Source organism: Panicum virgatum, chromosome 6K, assembly GCF_016808335.1.
Source record: "Panicum virgatum strain AP13 chromosome 6K, P.virgatum_v5, whole genome shotgun sequence".
In the NCBI taxonomy this organism is placed as follows: domain Eukaryota; kingdom Viridiplantae; phylum Streptophyta; class Magnoliopsida; order Poales; family Poaceae; genus Panicum; species Panicum virgatum.
The window spans coordinates 12611855-12635651 of NC_053141.1; the positions used below are offsets into that span (position 1 = coordinate 12611855).

The 23797-nt window shown below is 46.0% G+C and overlaps 3 protein-coding genes across 10 annotated transcripts; 2 read left to right on the forward strand and 1 right to left on the reverse strand.

Annotated features, from left to right (window-relative positions):
• Nucleotides 1-458: 458 nt before the first annotated feature.
• On the reverse strand, nucleotides 459-4953 carry LOC120711798 (glucan endo-1,3-beta-glucosidase 6-like). Its single transcript, XM_039997441.1, has 2 exons — nucleotides 3756-4953; nucleotides 459-1814 (listed from the first exon to the last, which is right to left on the reverse strand). Exons 1-2 carry the CDS (start codon nucleotides 4097-4099, stop codon nucleotides 680-682), a joined length of 1479 nt encoding a protein of 492 aa, XP_039853375.1. The 5' UTR covers nucleotides 4100-4953; the 3' UTR covers nucleotides 459-679.
• Nucleotides 4954-7715: 2762 nt separating this feature from the next.
• LOC120711799 (chloroplast envelope membrane protein-like) lies at nucleotides 7716-15394 on the forward strand. Of its 8 annotated transcripts, XM_039997443.1 has the most exons (10): nucleotides 7755-7815; nucleotides 7909-7975; nucleotides 8088-9069; nucleotides 9390-9475; nucleotides 9623-9796; nucleotides 9962-10076; nucleotides 11294-11391; nucleotides 12087-12222; nucleotides 14323-14450; nucleotides 14834-15394. In XM_039997443.1, exons 3-9 carry the CDS (start codon nucleotides 8473-8475, stop codon nucleotides 14389-14391), a joined length of 1275 nt encoding a protein of 424 aa, XP_039853377.1. In that variant the 5' UTR covers nucleotides 7755-7815; nucleotides 7909-7975; nucleotides 8088-8472; the 3' UTR covers nucleotides 14392-14450; nucleotides 14834-15394. The 8 variants fall into 8 exon arrangements, with proteins under 8 accessions (XP_039853381.1, XP_039853382.1, XP_039853383.1 ...); XM_039997445.1 differs by having other exon boundaries at nucleotides 7717-7975; nucleotides 14916-15353; XM_039997442.1 differs by having other exon boundaries at nucleotides 7718-7975.
• A 1146-nt stretch (nucleotides 15395-16540) lies between these two features.
• On the forward strand, nucleotides 16541-21630 carry LOC120711801 (26S proteasome non-ATPase regulatory subunit 1 homolog A-like). The gene is made up of 10 exons (XM_039997450.1): nucleotides 16541-16940; nucleotides 17590-17759; nucleotides 17859-17961; nucleotides 18047-18215; nucleotides 18341-18475; nucleotides 18613-19086; nucleotides 19207-19455; nucleotides 19704-19924; nucleotides 20017-20995; nucleotides 21106-21630. The coding sequence occupies exons 1-10, from the start codon at nucleotides 16594-16596 to the stop codon at nucleotides 21418-21420; spliced, it is 3162 nt and encodes a 1053-aa protein (XP_039853384.1). The 5' UTR covers nucleotides 16541-16593; the 3' UTR covers nucleotides 21421-21630.
• Nucleotides 21631-23797: the final 2167 nt, after the last annotated feature.

Below are 23797 nucleotides of genomic sequence, written 5' to 3' on the forward strand. Positions count from 1 at the left end.
TCCAATCAGGTACTCAGATACATAGGCATGAGTCTCCTATGTAGTTGTTGCAGAGGGACTCTATCGCTAATATGTGTATTTGTTAGTCAATAGCCTACTTGTGCCAGCCACCTGAGAGCACGTATAATAACAAGCTTTTGTAAGCAGGCTGAATATTAAGGTGAAGGACAGAGGAGAGGAGAGAGGAGAAGCGGACCGTATAAGCTTACATCCGACTTCAACACAAGAACTAAGAAACTTTATGAGAGAGACAATTGAACTTGTATTAATGGTGAAGAGCTAATTATTATACGAGTAGGTTAAGAGATGGGTTGAAAAAAATTTATAGCCAGTAACCGTCTGTATTATTAACCTTGCTCTGCATTCCTCCGCTGCAAGGGCAGAGGAACTACTTGCGTACATAGGTAGCTAGCGCGGATGGCGTTGTGCACAAGCCATTTAGCTTTCACAGTATAATATGACTGGGAAAGATTTCATACGTCAGTGTATAATACGTTTTATCCGAACATACAAGAAATTGACAAGAGACGCGTGGCATTTTGAAATAAAAGAAAGATTTATCCAACCAAAATAAACAACACTAGTAAGTACATGCGTCAAGAATCCTCTCATCAGAAGCTAATTAAAGACAAACAATGCGCATGGACGGTACGGTCTATTTGGAAACGCTTCAGTCTCATCAGAGCAACATGGACGACATGAGCACGAGCGCGGCGAGCGCGGAGCTGGCCACGCCTCCGGCGACGCCCCTGGCGGAGCTGATAGCCGCGGCGGCGCCGACGTCGATCTGGACGATGAAGCGGCACGTCCCCGCCGTGGGGTCGACGGAGGTGGCGGCGGCGAGGCCCCTGAAGTCGCAGGCGCGGTCGTCCTGGTCCATGGTCTGGTAGTAGCTGTTGAAGGCGTAGGAAACGTTGCCCCTGGCGTCGAGGCCGCCGCAGGAGGTCTTGTACCCGAGCGCCGTGCAGTCGGCGAGCCCGCACGCGTAGCCGACGCTGTCGCCGACCTTCTGATCGGCGAGGTCCGCCGACGGCTTGAGCACGCACCACCGCTTCTCCAGGTACTGGACGCCCCTCGCCGGCTTGAGCGTCAGCGCAGCCGAGCCGTTGCCGCCGCCGGCGAGGCTGAGCGCGTACTTGGGCGTGCCGTCGTAGTTGAAGATGCCCCAGTGGCGCTCGAAGTTGCCCGGCTGGATGCTCTTGCGGTCCTCGTCGATGAGGCTGAAGAGGTAGGCGTCGACGGGGCCCGGCCGCAGCGGCGTGCCCTGGCCGCCGGCGATGTGGGCGAGGAACCCCTGGTTGAAGCGCCGCGCGTAGTCGAGGTTGGCGTTGGCGTCGCCGTCCGTCGGCCACCCGACCTCGCCGACCACCACCGACACGTTGCCGAACCCGTTCCGGCGGAGCGCCGCCACCAGCGTGTCGTGGTTGGCGTCGAAGGTGTTCTGGTAGGTGACGCCGCCGTCGACCACCGGCGACGACGAGCCCTGGAAGAAGGCGTAGTCCAGCGGGAAGTTGGGGTCCGTGTACAGGCTGATGAACGGGTACACGTTGGCCACGAACGGCGCGCCCGTGGACGCCAGGAACTGCACGATGGTGAGCATCAGGCCGTGGATGTCGCCGCGGAAGTCGCCGTCCGACGGCTTCCCCGTCGGCGACTGGTACACGTCGGCGTTCAGCGGCACCGTCACCTTCACCTTGTCGGCAAGGCCGGCCTTCACCAGCGCCGCCTGGATGTTCTGCATCGCCGGGAACGTCGTATTCAGGTACGTCCCGTTGAACGTCTCCAGGAACGGCTCGTTACCCACGGCCACGTACCTGCTCGCCCGACCATTTGTCCGTCAGGGAAACAAAACGTTAGTGATTCATCAAATTTAAAGTATTGATGAATTTTCATTACATGAACAATGATTAAATCGCTGTTCAAAATTCAAAAAAACTGGCAAACGTTTTTCATTGCAACAAACAAACAAACAAACAGAGGTTCAAAACAAATTCAGATAAAATCGTCACTTGGATTAAATAATTCTCCTGACATTAAAAATTTCATTAAGAGCAAACTTTTAGAGGATGAAATGAAACTTCATTGTGATTTTATCGTTTCTCGACATCAATGATGTTCGCCATAGAAGATAGAACAAAAGGAACCGTTTAAACGAAAATAATCTTGTAGGTGAACGAATGATGTGAGATAATGTAGTAGAGGACCACTGGCATATGGTTAGATGTATGCATCATACAGGGAAGCATGCATGACTGGATTGGATATGGTGACACAGACTGAAAGTCTTAAGACACTGCCTGCAGGCAGGAATTGGCCTCAGGAAACCTTGATGTTGAATTTTGAGAGGATTTGTGGCATGGTCCCATGTTTATGTGACCTTCACATTTAATTGTGGTTCTCATAAGTATCGCGATGCATTTGAATTGGACAGCAATAAAGCAGGAAACCCTCAAAGCAGTGTGATTGGGACCTTGACTGCCATCTCATCTTTTTTCAGTGAAGCCAAGGAACTCACCAAGGTGTGCTAATATCACCGATAAATTTTCACCGAATCACCTCAGAATTCTTACGACACCGTTAAACATATAACGGCCATTTAGAAAACAGGAATCCCACCGAAAACAAATAAACCCCCATGTAATTCAAGAAAAAAGATTCCAAAATGTTCCTAACAGGCCTCGAGATGCAAGGCAAGGTCACTAAGGAAGCTTGGAGAGGGGAACATATTCATATGCCTGGCCACACACTGGATTCATGGAGACATGCTGACAGGCACATGATCGTTCTGGATGGACGGGCGATACGACCAGCAGGAACCACAGTCTAGAAAGATTGGGAGAGCCTGGTGATGCTAAACGTGTCAGGAGCTCTCACGCTCAAGAGTGCATGATTGAGCCTTTTCCCTTTCTTCTAGTCAGTGCCAATGGCATACATGTCCCTGTCAAGGAGATGTCACCAAAGACACCAATGGCATGCCCACAAGGCCACAACAAGTGGCAGCACCAACACGGGGAGATTTTGCAGGACGTCTGGGTGGATCCCAAAGCTTTGTTGTGTGTGCAGGAGAGCACTGGGCAAAAGGCTGGAAAAGAAAGGCACCCCATCCATGGCTTTTGGTGTTGCCATGGGGATTGGGAAGTGAATGGTTGGGGGTAGAATTTCAGATTGCTTGCACCGGTGGGCTTCCCCTAAAGAGAAGGGAACCTTGGCCCAGCTTTAGTTTGCTGCCAGCTGCAAACAATCTAGAAAAATTATTGGCAATCTACCAGGACTTTCATCATCTTATTTTCTTGGACACAATCATGATGTGCAAACCAGTACATTTGACCATTGTTTTGTCTAACTATGTGAATTATTAAATATTAAACTTCAATCTTTTTTGTTTGCGAAAAGTAATTTCGGTAACTAAGGTAAAACATCACTTTCAATGGCAAGCCTGAGTGCCCTCATGTTCCTCGTTTGAAAAACAAAAAACTCTTTCAAACTCAACCCAAGAGATATGACAGCCCCACCGTATTTCATTAGGAGGAAGTAATTGGCTTCATGGTCAAGAAAACCCGTCGAACTCTAGTCACGCCAGCGAGAGGGATCTTTTTTAACCCAGCCTGAAATTCCACCCAAACCTCATGTTCCTAGTTTGTGATCAATCAAAGCTTTTAAAGCTATTAAGGGCACGCGAAAAACAGGAGGGCACATTTTTTAAGCAGAGGTGGTGGAAACATGCTATGTAACGAAAGCAGGCGGTGTGGGCTGACCTGATGTCGACGCCGTCGCGGACGTGGCCGGAGACGTTCTTGGCGACCCAGTCCTCGGCGGCCTTGCCGCCGGCGGCGAGGTCGGCGAGCATGTCGTTGGGGATGCCGACCATGACCTGGATGCCCGAGCCCTTGAGCGCGCCGAGGATGGCGTCCTCGGCGTCGAACAGCTTCACCTTGTCGAAGCCGTTGTCCTGCAGCAGCCGCACCACCGTGCTCGCCGGCAGCGGGTGGCTCAGCTGCGTGCCCCAGTTCACGCCGATCGCCTGCGCCGCGCCGCACAGCACCGCCACTGACAGCACCGCCACCGCCGCGGCGCGCACAGCCGCCGCCGCCGCCGCCATGGACGGCGATCAAGAACCGCTGCGCCGGGTGGGTGATCACTGCTCAGGAGAGGAACTGGCCAGAGCAGCAGGCCGGGAAGTAGAAGATTTCGCTTGGGATATGACTGGCGTGATTAAACTTGATTGATCAGCTGAATCTATATGGAATTCGACGAGCTTGTTTCGTGGTCAAGAATCAATCAAAGAGCAGCCAAGAATCCGCAGCTCGAACAAAATCAAGGACTAAAACGGCTCTGAAAAAGGCAGGCGAGCGAGAGAACAGAGGAAAGCCTTGCAATGAAGGAACTCCTGAAACTGGCTGGAGACTCTGAAAAAAGGGAAGGAAATCTCTTTTGCAGGACGAACAAAACACCGGGTGCTCCGAATCAAACCGAGTTCAGGACCGGCGGCACGGGGTTCGTTCTTCCCGGAGCAGGGTGTTTGAAGGAGCAGGGGCAAGCAAAAGGTTCAGAGAGCGAGGCTGCCACCGGTGCCAAGAACAGCGGGCATCTGTCACGACCGGGGCATTAATAGGTCCCCGGGTAGGGTCTGATCTGATGCCCCAGGTGCCCTCCCTACCCGGAGGAGAACGAGGGAGGGTGCGGTGGAAGGAAGGAGGTCGCGGGAGGAAGCAAAGGCAGACAGGTCACCTGCAGGTGGAAGAGGAAGGGGAGAGCAAAACCCGGAGGAGAACGAGGGAGGAGGGGAGGACCTTCCGTTGCCGGTGCAGGTAAAAACAACAACCGAAAAGGAGAGCAAAACCCAAAGGTGTACTGTATGTATCAACAGTGTTGTGAAATGTGAGGAGAGGGGAACAAGGCATGCGATCGATCGCCGCCTTGGGAAGAGGATTGGCGAGGGCGGCATGCATGGAAGTGAAAGAAGAAAGGGGGAGGTTCAAAGTTTTAAATAGCCGGCTATATCTTCCGCTATATACCGTTATAGCTTCTATAAATGGTAGCCGCTATGGCATTTAGCCCGCTAAAGCCGGCTATAGTCCGCTAAATGCCGGCTATAGCCCGCTAAACATCGTAACGACAGCCCTGCCGCTAAACATCGTAACGACAGCGTCTTAGCTCGCGATTTAAAACCTTGGGGAGGTTGCTGACTTATCGCGTCATCCTTTGTCGTGTGCGGTTTCTGTTTCTGAACTTCTTTTTGTGTGCGCAAGTATGAATGCGTAGGAAGGCAGTAGCTGTTTTTCTTGCTCTTTAGAATAAGGATGAGATCAGGCCTTGATCATTCCCGTGCGAATGACTGCTGTTTTTCTTGTGAAAAGAAAACACGGCCTTTTACTGGTAATTCCGCAAGTTTAGTTAGTTTGGGAAATGCAAAAGGAAGATCATGATGGTGATCGGAGATTCAGAATGATGGAGGAGAGGTGGATGGTCCTTTTGAAGTGTTTTTTCTTTTTTTTTCAGTGGATCCTTTTGAAGTGTTTCTCAGTGGAGGGGAGGTTTATAGGGGAAAGGAGAATCTGTAAAGAACGAATGGACGGCGAGTACGAAAGCCATGGCTGGATACGTCTGTGTGGGTCTTCTGCCTCACTTTTATCGTATCCTCCAAACTAAAATGGGAAAAAGTGAAAAGGAAAGGGGAAGATATTAGGCAATCATCAACCACCTTTGTTTCTTCCAACTATTGTCATCATTCGCCCCCTTTGTTTCCTTTATTTACTTCTGATGAAAAACAAACTCGTATCGTATAAACGGTAAACCTAGGTTAACAAGATATCCTAGTGCAAGGAATAGAGAATAGAAAGTATCTAGTGTAGACTAGTAATTCGACATAAGCAGGAAGTCCAATAAAATTTCGGAAGAAACTATACCGAGGATAAACATAGGTGCAAAAATTTCATGATTGCCGCGATAGTTGAAACATTTTACATGCAAAATTCATTTGTTACCGAACATATGCGCATACTACGGGAGATGCAGTGGCAAAGAGCATATATAGTGTTCACAACTTTTTTTCAAGGATACATGTTGTCCAGGAGAACGATGTATCGACATACATGTTGTCCAGATTTATTTATTAAGCAAAGTTGAGTGCTGGTCACCAAGAACCTATTGACGAACTTACACCAAGTAAATCATTAATATTTGGTTAAAAACTCTCCATCTCATAGTTTGTTTGTGATAGTTGGTTATAAAATACTCTATGTATACATGAAAATTAATCATTCATTATTGGTTTTACCATGACCTATATTCCAGTGTTGTTTCTGCTTTTTGTCATATTAGTGTGTATCATGTTATCAAATAATTTTAAAAATTCCTATATTTTAAATTTGAGAATACTTATTCGCTCACAATAATTTAAGGCATAGAATGATTGATTCAAATGGTGCTTGGTTCAATTGAATGCAAAACTCGTACTTGATTGGTAAAATATATTAAGAGTCCATTTTTCTTGATAATAACTTAACACTTTCAATATTTATTACTTTACTATAAATCTAAATATTTTATTTGCTATATTTTTGAAAACAGGTGCCACAATTTGTGAAACTAACGAGAGAATATTGTTCAAAGTTTTGTAACGCAAGACTTAACAAATTAGACTAGTTTGGTGACACAAATTTGCCCCCTATACTCTTCTTTAGTGTATATTCATTCATGTGATTATTGTGATTGTGTAATTATAAAAAGACACATACAATACCCGATTAAAAATCAACTTAAAAGTAGCCTTACATTTTTTTGGAAAAGATAGGAGCGCTGCCAAAAGAAGAAGCAAATAATTCTTATAAGGAGTAATTAACTAGAAACTCAAACACGCAATGATTTATGATTAAAAAAACTAAGGCACTTGAGGTCTTCTTACAACTTGTTGCCTCACAGTAATCTCCTCCTTGATGAACCCAAACACTTGCATCACTGCTGTCGTCTTACCTTTAAACGTCCTTCGAATTCTTTCATTCCAAACCCTTATATTTTTTAACCGAGTGAGTGCAAACCAAACTAGCAAATAATAGAATAAGGATGAGGGAAAAAGCCCAATTACTCACTTCAAGTATCCTCAAAATCCCGATAATCTTCTAAACTATTTTTTGGTTCAATTTACCCTCTAACTATGTAATTTGAACCAATTTAATCTTTAATGTAATTTATCTTTTTTATTTATCCATGCACAAGCGAAGCGACAATGGACATCATAACATAGTTTAGAAAAATATGTCAAATTTTTTTCATAATTATTTTGATAGGGTATGATATTTAATAATAAATTAACCATTATGATACAAAATTATATAGAAAAATAATGATGAATAATTTACAATATATTTTTTAGACATACATTGTGGTGCCCATTACAGCCCTGCAAAACATTAAATTAAGATTTTACTTGTATATGCAGAAATAAAAAAGATAAATTATAATAGAAGGTAAATTGAATCAAATAACATACTTTAGAGGCCAAATTGAACCAAGAGATAGTTAAAAGGATCATCTAAACTTTGATCATACTTAAGAGGAGTAATTTGACCTTTTTTCTAAGGGATAAACTTGATATCGAGCTGTGGTGCAGTACTGCAGTGCGTGCACGCCGTGAATCTGTTGCACGTGTGTACGGATGAGAAAGCAATTCAATGGCGTGCTTGGCTGTCGTTGGAACAAGTAGACAAACGCTTGAGCTTCGTCTGGGTCGTCCATCCAAATATCCATCCATCCCAAACTTCTCCTATCCACTCCACTCCACTCCGGCGTCGTCCCTTCGCCGCCGTCTAAAAGAGAGTGAGTACTCCGTGTTCCTCACCATCGCCGCCTTCTCTCTCCTCCCCGGCTCCCTCGGATTTCCTCACTACCTAAAGAGGCAAGAACTACCAGCTGCCAGGTCACCATTCGCCGCCGAGGGGCTCGCCGGCAAACGGGGCGCCGCGAAGGCTCCACAGAGGTAATATGTGACGCCACTAGCCATTGTCATTCCCCATAATCCCCTTATCTGTTTCATCAAAAAAAAAAAAATCCCCTTATCCATTTCGTGCTGCTAATTTCTCTGAACCCAGGGGGCGTTGGTGTGGACAAGATAAGAGTTTCTTTGCCTGTTGATAAAAGGGAAACTAGTGTCCAACGCCACGAGGGCAATTTCCCCGGATTGATAATATCTTGATTGCTCCAGCCACGCGATTCTCTTGGTTGCCGATTTTAGCAATAGGGCAGGGGATATAATGCAGGGGAGGTAGACTCTTTGCTGAGTTCTGCTGGAAATTCTGTGCCAGCATGTGTGCTAATGGTGCTTCTTGGGTTCTTGGTGTGGAAGTTGGTATGTTGCAATGATATACAGTGTACACGATAGAAGAATGCTGATGACATGAGCCTGTGGCCGTTCCAGGTGCATTTGCCCTTGTGTTCCAAGTACCACTGGGGCTAGGAACATGTGGTCGCCGTTTCATGACCTTCATGAGCTGTTCTGCGGTCAGCTCCAACAGCATTGCACTCCGGCATCTCAGCGAGGATAGGATCCAGCGCCGGGGTGCCTGTGCATGCAAGATGTTCACCCTTGGTTCCCACAGGAAGAGGGTGAGGCACCCGGTGGTCTTCGCAAAGAAGAGGCGGCGGCCCAAGAAGTGGGAAAGTCCATGGTGGAAGCCATTTTTCTCAGATTGGAATGATGACAAGGAGAATTTGGCTGTTTTGAGGGAGGATGACGAATCGTCTGAGGAGATTGGCAGTGACCAAGAGCTGTCGGAGAATGAGAAGTTTGAGACGTGGAGGAGGAAAGCTGAGGCAATTGTTGAGCTGCGGGAAGCCCAGCAGGATGCTATGAATGCCGAGGAACGGTCGTGGGAGGATTGGATCAGTGGGGGCACCACATCGGGGGGAGGAGACTGGGGCGGGGATGCGAGCGTGTTGGACCAGATAACTGATGATCCTGCAGAGATACTGAGGGATAAGAGCGCTATTGAAGTTTTCAGAGATTCCATTGATGAAGATTATGATGACATGTTGTTTGAAGATCGAGTTTTTATGTATGCCTCAACAAATTCGGTACGTTCTTTACTACTCAACAAATTCGGTACGTTCTTTACTACTTTATAGTTATTTGTGTCACCAGATATCATAATCCATTTCCATCAATAATCATGACATGTACTTCTGGTCTTCACTACCACTGTTAGGATTTTCTCTTTCAATACAACAATGCAGCACCATGTAGACAAAAAAATAAGTTAGTTTTAATCCTACAATCTTGTTCAGGATCCATTCGGGTGAAACAAATAAAATGTTACATAGCTTAGCATGCATCATATTATTATAGTCAGAGATCTTTGAAACTTCAAACTAACAAAGGACTTTGTTCTTTACAGGCCAAATTTCTGGCACTACTGATTGTGGTTCCATGGTTCATAGATTTTCTAGTCCATGACTATGTTATGATGCCCTTTTTAGAGAGGTAATTTATTTCACCCATTCTATATCATCACCTTTTGTCATTGAAATAGTGGGCACTGGTAAGAGTTGCTCTTTTTGCTTCTGTCATTACATGCAACGATGTATGCTAAATGCAGAAATTATTAAATGGAGCATTACCTAATAACAGATATGTCCAGAAGGTGCCGCTTGCTGCTGAGTTACTTGATGTAAGACGCAGCCAAAAGCTCCAGATGGTTAAAGACCTAAATATTGAGAAGGCAAGATACCGTTTTGAAGTAGAGATTGGTAAATCTCCTCCACTTTCTGATGAGGAGGTCTGGTCAGAGTTGCGGGAAAAAGCGTGAGAAAAATTCTGATTACTATGCTTTCTTGCCAAATCATTACTTTCATAAATGCACTATCCATCTATCCATCAGAAGTCTATTTGTCTTCGCTTAATATATTAGAACATTGTATTCTCATCCTGCAATCTATTTGTTCTTAAATATCTTCTCTACTTTATCAGGTTAGAGTTGAGAGATGAATGGAGATTAGAAAACCGGAATGCTTTTGCAAATATATGGTCTGATATGGTTTATGGGCTTGTGCTATTCCTTCTTATCTGCTTCAACCCGAGCAAAGTTAGTATCTATCAGAAAAGCATGTCCGTTTCAGTTTCCATCCATTTTCAACTGCGTAACAGTAATATCTGTAGCAATTTTTGTAGCATGCATGCGCACACATAGTTTTTTCCTCATTCAAAATGAAGTTTTAAATGCTTACAAGTAGATAAATTGCTGTGCTACTGGGCCTCTTGTTGTCAAAGGAGTGGTAGTTAATTTATATTGTCAATTTCAAATTACTGCCAAAACATACTGACCAGAATCTGCATCATTTCTCTTCTTTGGTACACCATATAATTCTAAGGTAGTGCTAGTAGCATACCATTCTTCATGTCACAAATCTAACTCGATACTGGTGGTCAGAATTTTAAAAGTTGACTTTGAGCTTGTAGGATTGCATCTAGTTTGGATTGTGATGTGCCATTCAGTTAGCATAAGTTTTTTTAGGTAAAGGAAATAATCCGGTCTCACCCCTGAGAGTTCCGAAAGCTTACAACCGCGAGAAAGAAGCAGCCCTGCAGCATTTAAGCTGCCTGCCAGCCACAACGATTTGAAACTCACATAAACAAAACAACAGGGAACAAAAGTCTAAAAGCCAAAAGGACTAGCTCTTGATTCTCTTCCTGAAGTTCCATCCCGCCTTGCTAAAAACTTCCATGATTGTGATCTCTAATTTTTGACAACTCTTCTTCAAGCTGTCTCTCTCTTCCTCTTTAGATAGGATTGACCAAATCTTGATCCAACACGCCCCCCTGAAGAGTACCTGCAAGAACGAGTTAGGTTTCTATCTTTGGAATACCACATCATTCCTACTCAACCACAAGGTCAACATATGGCAGTAGCTCCAACTAGAATTTGTTTTCTCAGTTTTGGAGAAAATTTTTAAGCCAAGAGCTAAAAAGATCAGCTATACTGCTCGGTGGTTGAAAGCCAAACGATATGCTGACCGCAGTCCAAAGCCAACGTGCCATATGACACTCAAAAAAGAGGTGTGGGATGTTCTCCTCCTCACTGCAAAAACAACAATTGGTGCATCCATTCCACTTCCTTTTAGCAAGGTTATCTTTAGTTAAAATGACTCCTAGTTAGCATACCTGGCAGACATCTTTTCTGTACAATAATGTTTTGACAGCCATGAATTTGTCTCATTGATTATTGTATTTTTTTTCTTCCCCAAATGAATATATAGAGTTATGCTGTTGTCATACATCTTACTCTTCCTCCTTGGCATTCAGGTTGCGATGCTGAAGTTCACAGGATATAAGTTGCTAAATAACATCTCAGACAGTGGGAAGGCCTTTATTATTATTCTAGTATCAGACATCCTTCTAGGGTAAGTTATGTGATTATTTTTTATTAAATTGAACATCTATGCATGGGGTGTAGTTTGGTGCAATAATCATATATATGCATTAATCCAGTATGCTGTAGGCAAGTGTTATTCATGACACTTTGTCATCAGTAATCATCCTGGCACAGTATATACGTATCCCTTGCACATAATGTCATATTTACAAATATTTCAAAGTACTGGGAAGTATCTGTGTTATGACTACTTGGGCCAACTGGCAATTAGGTATAGTTCTATGATACTTTTGTCTTGGTTTATCCTTTATATGTGTGCTTGAGAGATCCTCTTTCCTTTCATCTTCTCTCTGTCAGCCATTATTTTTTGTTTTCCGTCTTCAGAAACATTCCTTCATTTAGGAGAATCTTATTTACCATTGATTTGGGAAAAACTGAACTTTAGCACTAGATTGTTTCCTCTGTCAGAAGCTGGTTAGAAAAAGCTGAACTACGATGAGAAAATTTAACTGTATCTTAGTCTTGTATTCTTGCTTTGGGAGACATTTCTCGGTCAAATGACTAAGAAACAGCCTTGAAAAATTTTCTGTTGATTCTTCGTTCATTCAAATGTAAAGAGAGATTAATATTGTTTTTGTTTGCATCTTCCTTTTGTTGTTAACTATTATTTATAGGCAATGATTTTATCCACTATATAAAAGTCCACTAGCTGCACTTTTGCAGGTACCATTCAGAGCCAGGTTGGCATACAATGGTAGAGGTTATTCTAGAGCACTATGGGCTTGAAGCTGATCAAGCTGCAGTCACATTTTTTGTTTGTTTGGTGCCTGTTGCTTTCGACGTGTTAATAAAGTTTTGGGTACGTCTGGTTGATGCCTTTTCATCAAACTAAAAGGGACTGTTAGAGTATATTAGGCAACTCCGGATATGGTTAGTTTAGGATTGATTGTAATCCCATGATAACCTTCTTTATCTCTAGGAGAGGCTACTTGCCCTCCAAGCCATGTACTATATATTCGCCCTAGGGGCTCAACGCAATACATCGACCATATTATACGCATCCTACCTTTCTTACATGGCATCAGACGCCTAGGTTACGAGATCCTAACCCTAGCCGCGCCGCCGCTTCCGCTGCACCCGCGCGCCCCCGGGGAGATCGAGATTGATCTCCGCCGGGGGCAGCGCCCTCCTAGGATGCGCCACGGATCCTTCTGATCCGCGCCGCCGTCGTCGTCAAGCACAGCAGAAGGACCTACCTCTTCCCTGGCCGCCCCATGGCGACGCCGCTCGACGTCCCCGTCGCGTACCACATCGCCATGGGGGCGCCACTGGGCCTGCACGCCTCCGCGTCGTCGTCCCCCTCGGCTCCGCATCCGGATCCGCCCGCCCCTCCCGCGCATCAGGCCAGGCGCCCCGACTCCTACCAGCGCCGCCGCACCGCTGCCATGAGCGTGAGTGCGTGGCTGCAGAGGACCACCGCGGGGACGCCAGGCCACTGCACCATCGGGGCCGGCGGGCCGCCGCACCGCCAATCGACGTCCACGCCGGGCCGCAGCGCTGCCGCCGCCCTCCACCACCGGTCCTCTCCAACACGCCGCCGCGAGCCTGCTTCCCCTCCTCCCTCAACGCCACGCCGTCGTCCGCAAGGTCGCGGCTGCGGGGGCGGCTTCTGGGGGTCGTCGGGCTGCTCCTGCCCCTTCCTTCCTTTGCCCTCTGGCCAACTGGCGGATGAGGATAAGGTTTGGGAGGGCATCACTTGGTGCACCCGAGATTGTACCCACAGGTTCGTCTTGATGCTGTTGCTATTTTTTTCGATCTAAGATCGGTTTGCATCGCCCTGCCGTTCGTCTCCGTTCATCGTCGACACTCCCGAAGGACGAGATTGTTGCTGCACCCTCCGGCTGCAGCAACGACGTTCGTGATCAAGCCTACCGGTGTCGTCGCCTTTTCAGGCGGTGGCGCCACTCGCCGTCGGTCTTCGTCAAACAGGCACTCGATCCGCCTCTGCGCCTCCAGCCGTTCTCGTGCGGACATCGCCGCCGATGTTCCTGAAGGAAGACGTCGTCGCCACTCCTGATCTGAGCGCGACACTTGCTGTAACCTACGCCGTCGCCACCCCTGTCCTGAGCGTGACCTAAGTCGCAAACCGCGCCGTCTACCTTCGTCATCCGCCGCACCGTCCTGCTGCTATCTTCGGCAAGAAGCTGCTGAGTTTGTGAACTCGAGCACCTCGACGACGCTTCGACCCGCGCCCCTTCCACGGCTTCGACCACGTCCACCTCAACTTCGGCTACTACGGCACTAAAAGGCTATCATCTGCATGAGTCTCCGGTCAAAGCTTTCGCACCGGCATTCCGACTGCAGGGGGGATACATCTCTCCATTATTCTCCAGTCTGACCGTTCGTGTTGCTACCGCTACGACTGCGGGGGGATGTTAGAGTATATTAGGCAACTCCGGATATGGTTAGTTTAGGATTGATTGTAATCCCGGGATAACCTTCCTTATCTCTAGGAGAGGCTACTTGCCCTCCAAGCCATGTACTATATATTCGCCCTAGGGGCTCAATGCAATACATCGACCATATTATACGCATCCTACCTTTCTTACAGGGACATGACAATAGATTAATGAAGTTAAGAAGCATTATTTTTTTGTAGGCGCCTCTTAATTTTATAAGAATTTTATGCCCTAGTTCACCATTATGTATGTTTACAATACATTTTAGCAGCTCCAGTACTACCATTTTTAATCACATTTACATTTTTTTATTAAGTAAAATCCAAGTTTCTGTTGGGAACAAAATTCAATTTGTATGAATTGCTTGATCATTAGTTACAACTTCTATGGATGTATTACAGTTCCTGGTACTACTCTGGGTGAGTTTAGAAAAGGTTCACATTAGTTTTCAAAAGAAAAAAAGTTCACATTGTGACCATACATATTTTTCAACGCTGCAGGTATACAAATACCTTCCGAGATTATCACCCAGTGTGGGCAACATTTTGGATGAAATAACGCGGCACTAGAGAATTTCATTTTTGATTGTTTTCATTGGGAAATCTCTTGGAAAATGGTCGTCTTCGAGGTATGTGTTAACTTTGTATTGTTGCTCCTACTTGTTTTATTTTCACTGTCAGAACAGTAAGTTGGTGGATAATTTATTCACTCTCTGTTGTTCAAGGAGAATAAGAGATACTTAGTCCTCGAGCAATAGGGATGCATATTTCTGTATATCGAGTTATTGCCTGTCCATTTTTTTTTGGGTAAGAAATAAAACGAAGGCAATTGGCAAATTTCACTGTAAAATGTTATGAAACCGTTTTATTTTTTGGCTGGTTTATTCAAATTATTGTTTATTGATACTTGCTTGAGATGACAAATGCTAGATTGTTCGACCACTCTGAGATCAAACTTTGAACAGCCCCAAGGTCAAACAACCATAAACTGACCACTAATTATATATTGCAGGTAAGAGTAGATGAATATTCTATTGGATTAGCATTCCAAATTTTGAGTTCTGAAGGACCTCTTTGTCTGAACGGCCTCATAGAACGCCTGCCTGATCATCAATCGGGTGTCAGGCTATTTGCCATGTCCGGGAATTGGCAAAGCTAGCTATATTCTCTGATCGAGCATAAAGATTCTGCACGGGATCCCCTACAGGAAAATTCAGATTGTTTTGACATGATATTCATCAGTGGCAATCGGTTTTGCCTGGAAAGTCTTACAAGCGGAGCCATGCTTCAGTTCAGTTTCTTCTGTGCAAATTGTGAAGAAAGTATAGCATACATCGTGGTCAATTCAATATGCCTGTTGATTTTTTTCTCTCTCGAATACTTGCTTGAATTAATGGCCTGCATCTATCAAGTGATGTATACAACTTCACGTCTTGGATGGTCAAAACTGAAGTTAAAACCTACAAGCATTTGGGAATTTCATATTTCAATCACATCCTCAATCCGCAAGCTGTATAAGTGTGATTAAAATATGGAATTTGCAAGTTTTTAATCTCCAGAGACATACACTCAAGCAAGTATTTGCAAATTTCATATTTTATGAAACTGAGACGTCTCAATAAGGCTTCAGAAAAGGAGGCACATTAGGAGTTCCAGGATCAGAAACTGAAACATATGTGAGCTTCAGCAGGATCTAAAGCAAAATGCTCAAGTGTTCCAAACATTCATCTTTTGATGTAACCGAGATAACCTTTGTGTTTGACATTGAAACAAAGCTTTTCCTTCACAAGAGACAAGTTTTTGAAATCAAATGCCAAGCCAAGAAAAAAGGGTCTTATTTACTGGAAAAAAAGACGAGAGAATTGAGCTCCATGAAACCTTAAAATTACCCCTTTCTTAAACAATTTTTCTCTTCGGAAAAAGTCCGGTTTACACCCTCCAACTGTCGCAAAAGTCCGATTTTCAACCTTCAACTACGAAACTGGACAACATAGCCATCCAACTGTCAAAATTGGGTAAATTTGACCCCTGAGGTGGTTTTGAAAGGTGGTTTTTCATTTTATGAGAATTAAAAATATTCAATTTTACACTAAATTTTTTAATTCATTTTAAGTCAAAAAAATTATGAAATGGGTATCAAAAGTTTCCTAAAAATGTAACCAATCTATTGTCACATGACTTGTGAGCTATTCAGATCTAATTTCTTTATGCTCATAATATTTAGTTGTTTGCAGTTATGTCTATTATTTTTAATAACTAAGATTCAAATGGAGCAATAATATATAGGCTACATTTTTAGAAAAATTTTGGTACTAGTTTCATATTTTCTGATTTATGAATTAGTTTTGATTTTTTAGATCTAATTAGATTTATTTATTTTTTTTAGAAAATGCAAAATCATCTTCAAAACCACCCCACGGGTCAAATTTGTTCGGTTTTGATAGTTGGATGACCTATGTTGTCCGATTTTATAATTGAAGGTTGAAAATCAGACTTTTGTGATAGTTCGTGAGTGAAAATTAGATTTTTTTTCTTTTTCTTCATACCGGTAAATAACAATTCGAGCTTCATCATACTTAAATCATAAGAACCTTAATAAGCCACGAAATAAATAAAAAATCTCCACTCTCCTATATGAAGCCTATAACGTACCGAGTACCGTACGCCGGTATAAGAATTCCGGAGAAATACGTCTCCGAAACAAATCCGACGAGGAATTTGTTCATCGCGTCCTACTCGGCTACCGGGCGGCGGCCGCCTGCAGGTTTCGGAATGGCCCCTCCTGGATCCCATATATTTGCGGCGGGGCCCCCGCGCCTCTCCTCCCCAGCGAATCCGCCATCTTCTTCTGCTCCAAGCAAGGCCCGCAGCAAAGCGCCCGCGAAATCCAATCGCCTGCGGACCAGGAGGAAACGCGCCGCCGCACACCCGAGAGGACACCGCGGCGGCGGATCGGCACCCGCGGACATGGCGGCGGCGGCGGTGACGGTGAGCTCGGCGGGCTCGCTGCTGGCGATGCTGCAGGAGCCGGCGCCGGAGCTCAAGCTGCACGCGCTCGCCTGCCTCAACTCCCTCGTCCACGCCTTCTGGCACGAGATCTCCACCAGCGTCTCCTCCATGTGAGTCCCCCCACCGCTCCTCCTCGCGCCCCCTCCCGCCCCGCGCCTCCCCTCTAATTGCCCGCTCTACCGCCGCCCCGCCCCGCCGGGGCTGGCGGCGGGGCCCCGCGCCCCCGCCGCCGCGCGGGTGGTTTGAGTTCTGCGGATTCCGGTTGGGTTAGGTTCGATTCGGGCTTCTCTGGGAGAGGCCGGTCTAGATGGGGCCGCCGCCGCCGCGTCCGGTTGGATTCCGAGCCTGTTTCAGGGAACCCTAGGTTCGATCTGTTCGGATGGAGGTTTTGGGAGGGCTTAATGTGCTGCCGTGGAAACTGGAAACCTAGAATTTTGAGCGCAAACTCGTGCCTTTCTTAGTTGTTATGATGCATGTGCTCCAACTCATGGATCCCATTGCTGTCCAAAAAAAATGTGTACTTCAGCACTGGGGTTCCAGTTTGATTAAGGCGACAGATTCTTAAGCAAAGACTGTTTGAACTGTGATGGTAGGATGTGAATTAAGCTTTGCAATTCAGGTTTTCAAAGAGTTATAGAACTTGGCACTAGATAATACAGTTTTGCTGTTTACTGTAAAATTTCTCATTGCACTTCGTTTCAGGAGGAAGCAAACTTATCACTTAATGCGAGCTCTAATGTGGTAATCTGCATTTTGTAGTGAGAGTTTGTATGAAGACGAGGAGTTTGACCAGAGGCAGCTTGCAGCACTAGTTGCTTCCAAGGTGTTTTTCCACTTGGGCGAGCTAAATGACGCTCTGTCATATGCACTTGGTGCTGGAGCCCTGTTTGATGTTGCTGACGACTCCGATTACGCTCAAACACTTCTAGGTGAGGGATCACACCAGCATTATGACCTGTTTCTGATTGCCACAGTTGAAAGTATTTTGTTAACATTACCTTTGTTTTTGGCCCTGTTTCTATCTTCAGCGAAAGCTTTGGATGAATATGCTGCCATCCAATCAAGGGCTGCAGGGGAAGAAAAAACAATGGACCCAAGATTGGAGGCCATTGTGGAAAGAATGCTGGACAAGTATGATAGTGCCCTAATGATTTGTTGTTTTTTCCGTTAGTAAGAAACACAGTTCTGAGCTTACAAGTACTTTGTTGCCTTTCAGGTGCATTCTTGATGGAAAATATCAGCAGGCAATGGGTATGGCTGTTGAGTGCAGGAGACTGGATAAGCTTGAGGCCGCAATTTCTCGATGTGATAATCTTCATGGAGCTCTTTCGTATTGCATCAATCTGTCTCACCAATATGTTAGTCATCGTGAATATCGATTGGAGGTAAGGGCATGCTATAAATCCTGCCAAACATTTCAACTACTTGTAATTGGCACAGAAGAACTACTGCTCACATAATATTTGGAAATCATCTTATGATCTAACACTTTTTGTTTCTGTATTTCCAGATTCTGCGGTGTCTTGTAAAAATATACCAGACATTGCCAAATCCGGATTATTTGAGCATTTGCCAGTGTCTTATGTTCTTGAACGAGTCTGACACTGTTGCAAGCATCTTGGACAAGCTTATTTCTGGAAGCAAGGTATGCACTATTTTTCTCCTTTACCAGACAAGATAGCTTTAGGTTCTGCATCATTAAAGTTACTTTTCTAGATAATATATGTTCGGTTTGCTATATTGCCTCAGTTTTTGACCTAAAATCGTATGTTCATTTGCCAGGATGATGCTCTCCTTGCGTATCAAACTGCTTTCGATCTTGCTGAAAATGAAAATCAGGCTTTCCTCCTGAATGTGCGGAATCACCTTGATGCATTGAGTTCTGCCCACGCTAACCCTGACAGCACACCAGCTTTACCAAGTGATCAGGCTGCTAATGCTGCTACAGAACCATCTGGGGATGTCCAGATGGGAGATGATGTGAACATGCCAAATGGCAGTGCTCTCACTGTGGATCCAAATAAAGTAGCACATGCTGATAGACTTACAAAAATCAAGAATATACTGTCAGGAGAGACATCTATTCAGTTGACATTACAGTTTCTATACAGCCATAATAAGTCTGATCTTTTAATTCTGAAGACTATAAAGCAAGCTGTGGAAATGAGGAACAGTGTCTGTCACAGTGCAACAATATGCTCCAATGCTATCATGCATGCAGGGACAACAGTAGATACCTTCCTCAGAGAAAACTTGGTATGATTTGTTTCACACTGTCTACTTGATGCCACCAATGTCTAGCATCTTTATTGTCTATATATAGTTTATTATGGTTGTATTCTTGTTATATTCTTCTCATACTGGTCTATATTACAGGAATGGCTTGGTAGGGCAACCAACTGGGCTAAGTTCAGCGCCACTGCTGGACTAGGTGTCATTCATAGAGGCCATCTTCAACAAGGTCGTGCATTGATGGCTCCTTACCTACCTCAGAATGGTGCTATTGGTAGTGCTAGTCCATACTCGGAAGGAGGTGCCCTTTATGCTCTTGGTTTGATTCATGCCAACCATGGTGAAGGAATCAAAGAGTTTCTTCGTGAAAGTCTTCGCAACACCAGTTCTGAGGTACTATCCCAGGCCCACATTCCCTAAATTTTGCTTTGCAACAATCCTTTCATCAGAGTGAATACAGTATACGTCGGTGTAATTTATGCCCTTGAATACAATTCCTGCAATATGCTATTTCCTGCAAATTGGGGAACTAGGGGGTTAGACCAATGCTGACAAGGGAAAGTTTGAATCTTTTTGTTAGATTCTTATGTACACAGTAAACATTCACACAGCCATTCTGACTTTGGATAATAATCACACAGGTAGTCCAGCACGGTGCTTGTTTGGGACTCGGACTTGCGGCATTAGGTACAGCAGATGAGGAAATATGCGAGGACATCAAGACTGTTCTGTACACTGATAGTGCTGTGGCCGGCGAGGCAGCTGGTATTGGCATGGGCTTGCTTATGGTTGGCACGGCCAGTGAGAAGGCCACAGAGATGCTTGCCTATGCTCATGATACACAACATGAGAAAATTATCAGGTATGCAATAGGATTCCTTTTGACAAACAAGTTCTAACTCAACACATATTTATTTCTCAAGATGGTAAATATGTTCCTTTTACTCTCTCCAGGGGCTTGTCACTTGGAATTGCATTGACAGTGTATGGTAGGGAAGAGGAAGCTGACACCTTGATTGAACAAATGACTAGAGATCAAGACCCCATACTTCGTTATGGTGGTATGTACGCATTGGCTCTAGCGTACAGGGGAACTGCAAATAACAAAGCTATGCACCAGCTTCTGCATTTTGCTGTGTCAGACGTGAGCGATGATGTGCGGAGGACTGCAGTATTGGCTCTTGGCTTTGTTCTGTATAACGAGCCTGAGCAGACACCCAGAATCGTGTCCCTGCTATCGGAATCATACAATCCACATGTCCGTTATGGTGCAGCTCTAGCTGTTGGAATCTCCTGCGCCGGATCCGGATTGAGTGAAGCCATCTCCTTGCTGGAGCCTCTTACATCAGACGTCGTTGACTTTGTACGCCAGGGTGCTCTCATTGCCATGGCAATGGTGATGATCCAGGCCAATGAATCATATGATTCACGTGTTGGAGCATTCAGGCGCAAGTTGGAGAAGATCATTCTAGACAAGCATGAGGACACCATGAGCAAAATGGGTGCCATACTGGCTTCAGGTATCCTGGATGCTGGCGGCAGGAACGTCACCATCAAGCTCAAGTCGAAATCAAAGCATGACAGGCTCACTGCTGTTGTTGGACTGGCTGTCTTCACCCAGTTCTGGTACTGGTACCCACTGACATACTTCATCAGCCTTGCCTTCTCCCCGACAGCCCTTATTGGCCTCAATTCTGATCTGAAAGTGCCGAAGTTTGAGTACCTGTCGAACGCTAAGCCATCGCTGTTCGATTATCCCAAACCGACAACTCAGCAGACTGCGACCACATCAGTCAAGGTGCCAACAGCCATCTTGTCAACATATGCCAAGGCGAAGTCTAAGGCAAAGAAGGATGCGGAGAGCAAGGCCAAGGAGAAGGCTGAGATGGTGCCACCTAGCGAGGATGCTTCTGCTGCTTCTACTTCCATGCAGGTAAGAGTTGCAGGATTGATAGATGGTTGCCAAGTCGAATTAACTGCTTTGTTTGATTTGATCTAACTGCTCATAACACTGACATGGTTCATCTATGGTTATGAGTTCAGGTGGATGGTGCTGCTGCAGAAAAGAAGGCTCCCGAGCCAGAGCCGACGTTCCAGCTTCTGACGAACCCGGCCCGTGTCATCCCAGCCCAGGAGAAGTTCATCAAGTTCCTGGAGGAGAGCCGGTATGAGCCCGTGAAGGCCGCGCCGTCCGGGTTCGTTCTCCTGCGCGACCTCAAGCCCACCGAGGCTGAGGAGCTGGCCCTCACCGACCCCCCCTCAACCGCCACTGCAAACAACGCCAACACCACCGAGCAGGCTGCCATGGCCATCGACGAGGAGCCCCAGCCGCCCCCGGCCTTTGAGTACACCTCGTGAAGCTGATGATGGTCCCAGGATCCTGTAGCGTCGGTCTTGTCTGTAACTTTGTATCGTTGGCAACGTTCCACTAATTCGTTTATTTTTAACTTTTGTTGTGATTAAAAGTACTTTTCCTCAGCATTTGACGCCTGGGAAACATATTGGTTGGAATTTTCGCCTGGAATGGTCTGATGCTCGGCCTCGTCATTGCGATGTCGTGTTTGCTGAGCGATAGTGTGCCCGTTGTGCCGCCATGTGCGATTCTCGTGATGTTTGTTCCATGTCGCTCTCGAATGCGATTCCCTGATGGCCTGATGTGGGAATTTGGGTGCGGCTGCCCCACAATATAGCAGCCTGTTGGGAAGCACTGGCCAGGAAATCGGGAATAGATTCGAGAAAGGAACAGGATTACATTTTTGAACGGGACTTGGTGGCAAAAGCAAATGCTGGCCAAAAACTTTGCACCCCGCGTCAATAAACGCGTGCAATTTACGAGATCCTCTTCTTTTTTTGTGAGTCAATGTCTTTTTAGGAAAAGGAGTCTTTCAGCAATTCATCGCCAAGTTCTGCCGAATTCCGAACTTCTAGGGATGGTTTGGCAGGCGGTTGGTTACGTTGAGTTCCCGCACTTGAGGTCGATTCAAACTAAGCAAAGATGAGCCTAGCTTGAATAGCTCTTGTTTATTGGTCTTTTTCCCTCTCCCTATGCTAACCTTGATTCTGGTTTATAATTAAAATTCAGAACTTTCTCCACCATTTTCATGGGTCCTGAAATTCAGGTCAGACCGTGCGTTTTTCTGGGCCTCTGTTCGGCTAGCTGCTACTGGTGGACTGATTTGTTGTGAGAGAAAAAACTGTTGGCTAGCTGGTAGCTGGTGCTTGATGCTGGTTTGGTATGTGAAAAAAATATTATTAACTGATTCAAACGAACAGAGTACAATAACGAGACGAGTTGCCAACGGCGAAGTACCATCAGCGTCGCCGTCGGCCACCTGGACCCCGGAGGCACGTTCGCCGGCGACGGCCATTTGTCTCGGGGACGCACGGGTCAAAGCCGACGGCGTCACGCCGCCGCGACGCCGCGAGGGCGGGCCCGCCGGCCCTGCACAGCTAGAGGGAGGAGGGCTTGGAGCCCCGGGACGCGTGCCGCTGGGCCCCACACGACCAGTGGCGGGGAGTCTGGCCGTGGGCCCCACACAGCCTCGCAAATATCGCGCGATCTCCTCTGGCTCTGTTTTGTTCGTTTCCTCTGGACGGCGCTTTTGCACATGCAACCCTGGGAGTCCGGGACGATTACGCACGGCCACAGAGATCATACGGACGGTCGTGTCCATACTTTTTCTTTTTTGAAAGGATAAAGTCCATTTTTGGCCATCGAACTATCGTCTGAGTCTGGATTTGGCAATCGAACTCTAAAACCGGACACCCGCGGCCATCGAACTGTTAATACCAGACACGTGTGACCATGGACACTGATCCGCCCTGGTTTTGGCCCTGTCACCCTCCCACGTCAGCACCCCACGGCCAAGTCAGCACGGCTGACTCAGACCGTGCTCCTTTTATGGGGGGCAGTGCGGGTTGGAGCACTTATTCAAAAAAAAAAGGAGCAGGTTGGAGGTCTAGGGAGGCGGCGCTAGGGTTTCCATTCAGAGGGTGGAGCCATGGCGAGTTCAAGCAGCTTGAGCAGCACGGGAGGTCCCCGATGGGGCTCAAGGGAAGGGGGAAGATCATCCCCTATCCCTTACCGGCAGGGCCCCCTCAACTATTGGCCTCCGGTCCTCTGCAAGTGCGGCAACAAGGCGGGAAGGTTGACTGCGTGGAGTGATGAAAATCCTGGGCGAAGATTCGTCAAATGTTTCAGTGCTACGGTGAGTGGTTGTGTTGTCTTTGGTCGATTCGGATTTGGTTTTGTTTGATGGTGTTGACAATTTGTGCATTTGTTTGATTTCCTTTTTGGATGGAATAGCCGGCAATGGGAGGATGCGACTTTTGGCATTGGGTAGATCCACCACCGTCCCCCTTCCCCCGGGAGCTTCTTATAGATCTGCGCGATGCCGTGAGAGCACTGAGGATGGAGAACAGAGAGCTACAGGGGCGAGTTGGTGATGCAGCACGACAGCAGATTTGGCCGGTTTATGCAGCAGAGGAGCAGAGAGCGTTGGCTGAGCCAATTGGAGCAGAGACGGTTGCAGTGGTGACTAAGAAGGCAGAGGAGAATGCTAAACTGAGATGCAGGATCTACTCACTAGAGAAAGAAGTGTTTATCTTCAAGTTTCTTGTGGTGACATGTGTTGTTGTAGTGTTAGCAATGACTTGGGTTAACTGGCCATGAGGTTGTATGAAATGTAAATTAGGATCTAGTTAATGTAACTCTGATGCTTTGGAAAAACTCGAA